Genomic DNA, 6,403 nt, shown 5'->3' with positions numbered 1-6,403 from the left:
TCTCTACTAAAAATACAAAATTAGCCGGGCATGGTAGCACCTGCCTGTAATTCCAGCTACTTGGGAGGCTGAGGCAGGAGAATCGCTTGAACCTGGGAGGCGGAGGTGGTGGTGAGCTGATATCATGCCATTGCACTCCAGCCTGGGCAACAAGAGCGAAACTCCATCTCAAAAAATCAAAACAAAACAAAACAAAAAAACCTGAATAAAAGAAATAGTAAATAGAATATAATACGACTCATGAACGCTGAAGGAGTGGGGGTAATCGTTATGTCCAAATAATCTCCTAGTTGTAACTTCTGTGACTGCAGGGGTCATGGAGTCACCAGTCCCCTTTCTGCCAGACGTGGTGCTGGCCAATCTCCTTCACACGATAGCCAGATCTTTTAATATCTGTAAAAATGACTGCAAAATTGAAATGTGTGCCCTGCTTTCTAGCCTCTGGATAGACTTATTTTACTAAGCTCAGTTCTTTCAAGGTTGCATCTATCCAAGTGTAGATCGCCAGCTCGCTGGATGGTAGGTTCCCCCGGGAGAACTCGACCATTCGGTGGCGGCGGCTGTCACTGGCGGCCGCGGGCCTGTCTTGTAGTGATCAGCTCCTGAAGCTCCTTCTTAATTTCCTCCTGGCTAATGCGCGACTCCACCGCCATCTTTCTCCTACGGCCTCAGACTTTGAATAAAAACAACAAAAACAAGTTGGTCGCGGTGGCTCACGCCTATAATCCCAGCACTTTGGGAGGCCGAGGAGGGCCGATCACGAGGTCGGGAGTTCGAGACCAGCTTGACCAACATGGTGAAATCCGTCTCTACTAAAAATACAAAATTACCCCGGCGTGTGCCTGTAATCCGAGCTACTCAGGAGGCTGAGGCAGGAGAATCGCGTGAACCCGGAAGGTGGAGGTTGCAGGGAGCTGAGATCACGCCATTGCACTCCAGCCCAGGCAACAAAAGCGAAACTTCATCTTATAACAAACACAAAAATTGTCCCTGGGCGGGCGCTGTAGCTCACCCCTGTAATCTCAGCTACTCAGGGTGCTGACACTGGAGGATGCTGGAGCCCTGGAGGTTGAGGCTGCAGTGAGCTGTGATGGCGTCACTGCATTCCACTTGGGTTACAGAGGGAGACGCGGTCTCTTCAACAACAACAACAACAAATGTTCATTTACTAACTGTATAACCTCAATCAAGTCTTTTAATTTCTCTGAGCATCTGCTTTTAGCCTCAAATGAGGTAAATGGTGAAATAGTTGGTACCTAGGGGACGCTAAAAAAAAAAAAAAAGCCTGCTCATTCTGCCCTAAGTGAAAAGGACACTGAGAACTATGCCAAATAAAAATACATTACATAAAGGCATGAAATTACAATGCTTAGGGAGAAATGTGTTCTATGTAAAATTAATTAAGAAAAAATCAGGAGATCAATGGGAGAGGATTGTTTTAACGACCTGTATTTGAGAACTGTGTAATGCATATTTACTAACATGTTGTGGTAAGTTGTTTATATCATCACTTAGTTACCAGCTATGTTACACGGTTTAAGAGAAAATGAACTTGGTCAGGTGCAGTGGCTCACGCCTGTAGTCTCAACACTTTGGGAGGCTGAAGTAAGAGAATTGCTTGAGGTCAGGAGTTGGGGACCAGCCTGGGCAACATAGTGAAACCCCTTTTCTACAAAAAACTTAAAAATTAACTGGGCATAGTGGTGCACACCTGTAGTCCCAGCTACTTGGAGATTGAGCAGGGAGAATTGCATAAGCCCAGGATTTTGAGGTTTCAGCGAGCTATGATAGTGCCACAATACTCTAGCCTGGGTGACAGACTGAGACCCTGTCTCAAAAAAATACAAAAAGTATATTAAACTAAAAATAAAATGTGAGCTATATTAAATAAAACAATTAGAAGAAATATACATGTAAATTTAAAATGAACGGAAAATAATGTAATGGCCATGGAAAACAGGTAAATATCTTTAAGATGCTAGCCAGTAAAATTTGAATCCTGTAAATTATTCAAAAATCACTTCTAGAAAGGAAAACCTTCTATGATAAATGATAAACAAAATAGTGCACTATGTGATAGGCAAAAGGGCTTTAGCAACCTTCATACGTGGTTTACACATGGCAATATAAATAAAAATTAAAGAAGCAAGCAAAACTCTGATAAATTTGAAATGTTTTGCCGCTTTATTTGTATTTAATTCCCTGAAGTGTATGACTGTATTGGATACAGCTACTTATCCCTGTAGTAAAATTTTATTTACAAATGTCCACATTATAAATACTTCTAGAACTATTTGCATTTTGGAAAGTTTTCATGGCTTTCCCTCACCAACAATTATTTTTCCTTTTTTAATGGAAAATCTAAAAATTACACAAAAATAGGAATATAATAAGTCCCCATATACTCATCACTAGCTTCGACTGTCATCAACATTTTTTTATTCCTGTTTCATCTATATTCCCATCCACCTTATTTTATGTCATTTTATTTTATTTGAGGTGGAGTCTTGCTCTGTCACCCAGGCTGGAGTGCAGTGGTGCTATCTCGGCTCACTGACATCTGCTTCCCGAGTTCAAGCAATTCTTCTGCCTCAGCCTCCCGAGTAGCTGGGACTACAGGCGCCTGCCACCATGCTTAGCTGATTTTTGTATTTTTAGTAGAGATGGGTTTCACTATGTTGGCCAGGCTGGTCTCGAACTCCTGACCTCAAGTGATCTGCCTACCTCAGCCTCCCAAAGTGCTAGTTTACAGGTATGAGCCACTGCACCCAGCCTATGTTATTTAATTTTATCACAATTTTTGCTGGAGTATTGTAATGCCAATCTCCAAATTGTATCAACTCACCCATGAATACTTCAGTCTCAACAAATTTGATCAGCATCCAATCACTTCTTCAATACCTACAATAGGCCGGGCGCGGTGGCTCATGCCTGCAATGCCAGCACTTTGGGAGGCCGAGGCGGGCGGATCACCCGAGGTCGGGAGTTTGGGACTAGCCTGACCGACATGGAGAAACCCCATCTCTACTAAAAAAAATACAAAATTAGCCGGGCGTCGTGGTGCATGACTGTAATCACAGCTACTGGGGAGGCTGAGGCAGGAGAATCACTTGAACCCAGAGGGCGGAGGTTATGGTGAGCCAAGATGGCGCCATTGCACTCCAGCCTGGGCAACAAGAGCAAAACTCTGTCTCAAAAAAAATAAATAAATAAAAATAAAAAATAACTACGATAAGCCAGCTACTGTGCAAGGTGCTGAGATGCACAGATGGATGAGGATGTACCCTGCCCTTGAAGCTATGAGAGGAAAAGATTGCAATTCTGTCCATATGCTCATCCAGGTCATTAATAAAGGAATGAAACAGGTCAGGTGGAGCCAAGGACAATGCCCCATTATTGTGCCCAACCAGGAACCTAGCCCTTCATCTGGCTAGGAATGGTGTAATGAGACCTAAGAAAATGACCTAGGAAAACTCACAGCTGAGACTTATTAGCAAGGGGGTCCAAGGCAGTATCCAAGGGAATGATCACTTAGCCGGCAGAAGGAGCAAGAGGACCCAGCAAAAGAAATGGACAGGTAAGCAGAGAAGTAGAGGAAGAAACTGGGTCTGTCAAGGCCTTTGAGTGCTTTTGGCTAAAATATATAAAATATTTTAATTGCTATTTTTTGGTAATATTCATGTAAAGGATGTAGTTTTATGAGGCTTGATGGACTATTGGGACAATATATAAGGCACTATAACACTGTATTTTGATCTGAAGTCAATTACTTATATCAGAACTTCATTTTTCCATATGCCGGGGACAGCCATAATACAGCTCTATCACACATGGGCCATTCTTAGAATGTATTGCATCATTCATATGTTCGTTCATTCACAATAACAAATTAAATAGGCCGGGCACGGTGGCTCATGCCTATAATCCCAGCACTTTGGGAGGCTGAGGCGGGCCTATCACTTGAAGTCAGGAATTCGAGACCAGCCTGGCCATCATAGTGAAATCCTGTCTCTACTAAAAATACAAGAATTACCCAGGCATGGTGGCAGGCGCCTGTAATCCTAGCTACCTGGGAGACTGAGGTGCGAGAATCACTTGAACCCGAGAGGCAGAGTTTGCAGTGAGCCGAGATCGTGCCATTGCACTACACCCTGGGAGACAGAGACTCTGTCTCAAAATAAATAAAGAAATAAAGAAATAAAGAAATAAATATATAAATGTAAATTAATTAACTATAAAGACATCAGAATAAGAGCAGAGAGAGGAACACGAGTCCTCTTTTGTACAAGGTAGAGGGATATATCACTCTTCAATGTACATAGTTTACAGGAAGCCAAGGTTTCATCTGATAACTAAGAATGTGGAGGAAAAGAATACTGTAGATATAATTATTCATTGGTTATACTTATTATCCAAAAAAAAATTTAAGAAAGTTTACCTTAAAGCATTATTGGCGCTCATGTTCCTTTGGAATTACCTTCCTTTGCCCTCCCTTTATCCCCTTTCCCTCTATTTCTCCAACTTGAGTAGTGATGGTGGAGGTAGAGGTGAACGTGATGGCCGTGGCAGAAGTAGTGGGGATAGTGATGAGAGCGGTGGTGTGCGTTCCCCTGACTTGATGGTAGAGCTCCCTGTGTGGAATGTTTACTACATCACCTGGAACCTCAGTCAGAACTCACTTTATGATTCAGAAGGACTGTGAAGCAGTAACATTACAAGTTGTGTGAAGTAAACTTGGGAATTTCTGAAAGAAGGAGCATTTGTTAAATACACTGTCTTACTTACTCTCTCTTCCTTTCTCTGCCATCGTGGTGTGTGCTTGACTCTGCTTCTCACCATGTCTTCTCACAAAACTCTCAGGATTAAGCGTTTCCTGGCCAAGAAACAGAAGCAAAATCGTCCCACTCCCCAGTGGATTGAGATGAAAACTGGTCATAAAATCAGGTAGAACTTCAAAAGGAGACATTGGAGAAGAACCAGGCTGGGCCTATAAGGAATTCCGCGTGAGATGGCACACGTATTTATGTTGTGTGAAGGGCCAGACCACCTTACCATGTTAAGCTGAAAATGTTACCGCCATCTGGATAGTTGGACATGTTTTATTGGGAATACATTTTTTCTCTCTGTGTGTGTGCTATGAAGGCACTGGTTGGCTGGGTTCAGTAATAAATATGCGAGGCCTTTCATTTCTGTCTCTACATATAAATATAAATATATATATATACTGTCTTACTGCTGGATGCAGGGGCTCACGTCTGTAATCCCAGCACTTTGGGAGGCCAAGACAGGAGGATTGCTTGAGGCCTGGAGTTCAAGACCAGCCTGAGCAACATATCGAGACCCATCGCTACAAAAAAAAAAGAAAGAAAGAAAAAGAAAAATTAGCTGAGCATTGTTGCACACATCTGTAGTGCTAGCTACTCAGGAGACTGAGGCAGGAGGATCACTTGAGCCCAGGAGTTTGAGGCAGTCAGCTGTAGTCAACTATGATTGTGCCATTCCGCTCCAGCCTGGGTGACAGAGCAAGATCCTGTCTTTAAAACAAATAAATAAACTGTCTTATGCCTATGTCGTAGAAATGAAAATGTAAGAAGAGTGACTATCAATTGTTTTTGTAAGTTGTGGCACTTTCAAATAGCCATTTTAGGAGACTATCCTTACTGTACAGACGGGATGTCTTCCCACCCAGTGTTACAGCACCTCAGGCCATCTGTCTAGGACACCTCCTCTATCTGCTCTGTAGATCCTACCCACCCCATCTTGCTGTCTCAGGTAACTGCCTGAGAGTTGTAGATCTTGACTGGACTGGCTTTTATAATTATTTCCCCAGCCTTCACTCCTGGCTAATATCTTTAGTTCCTAAATCTTTAATCCACAGCTGCATGCCACTCCCTCACCCCAAGGCTGGGTTAGAACAAGAGTCCTAGAGTAGGTTGCCTGAATGCTGAAGAAGTTTGGACAAGCCCAACTGTCAACTAGATATCTCCCTGAAGAGGTATCAAAGTCAACATGTTCAAAATGGAACTCACTAACCTTTCTTCCAGAATCTTCTTTGATCATCGACTTAGTTTAACTGGAATGTCTCAGAGAATTTCTTTTCCTGTGTGGTTCCAGGTTAAATTTGGCCAAGAAGAGAATCTTAATATTTAAAACTTAGGGGTTTATATTGGAACGCTATCATCATCCAGTGAGTTCACCCACAGATGCCGAAGTGCCTAGCAGGTTTCTGTTTGTCCTTTGTTCCCCACTACTCTACCTCCAGGGTTTCCTCCAGCTCCAGGTCTTGCTGACCAATAGCAGCCCCGGGCCTATTAGCTGGCACCTGTCTGTGGGCCCACAGAAGCAAACATTTCCTCTAGACTTCCCTATCAACTTCTCCTTCATGGTCCAGTTTGGGCATCTG

At 43.0% G+C, this 6,403-nt stretch overlaps 1 protein-coding gene across 1 annotated transcript in view; it reads right to left on the bottom strand.

The window, feature by feature from the left end:
* Positions 1-4,706, bottom strand: part of PP2D1 (protein phosphatase 2C-like domain containing 1) — a 24,233-nt gene extending 19,527 nt beyond the window's left edge. Inside the window, exon 1 of the mRNA XM_011968450.1 lies at positions 4,439-4,706. Within this exon, the coding sequence (XP_011823840.1) occupies positions 4,439-4,461 (23 nt within the window). The 5' untranslated portion in view covers positions 4,462-4,706. The remainder of the gene's footprint in view (positions 1-4,438) is intronic.
* Between the last annotated feature and the right edge of the window lie 1,697 nt (positions 4,707-6,403).

The sequence above is a fragment of the Mandrillus leucophaeus genome, unplaced genomic scaffold, assembly GCF_000951045.1.
Source record: "Mandrillus leucophaeus isolate KB7577 unplaced genomic scaffold, Mleu.le_1.0 Scaffold843, whole genome shotgun sequence".
In the NCBI taxonomy this organism is placed as follows: Eukaryota; Metazoa; Chordata; class Mammalia; order Primates; family Cercopithecidae; genus Mandrillus; species Mandrillus leucophaeus.
Note: the sequence above shows the minus strand (reverse complement) of the source record. Positions and strands in the feature narration are given on the sequence as shown.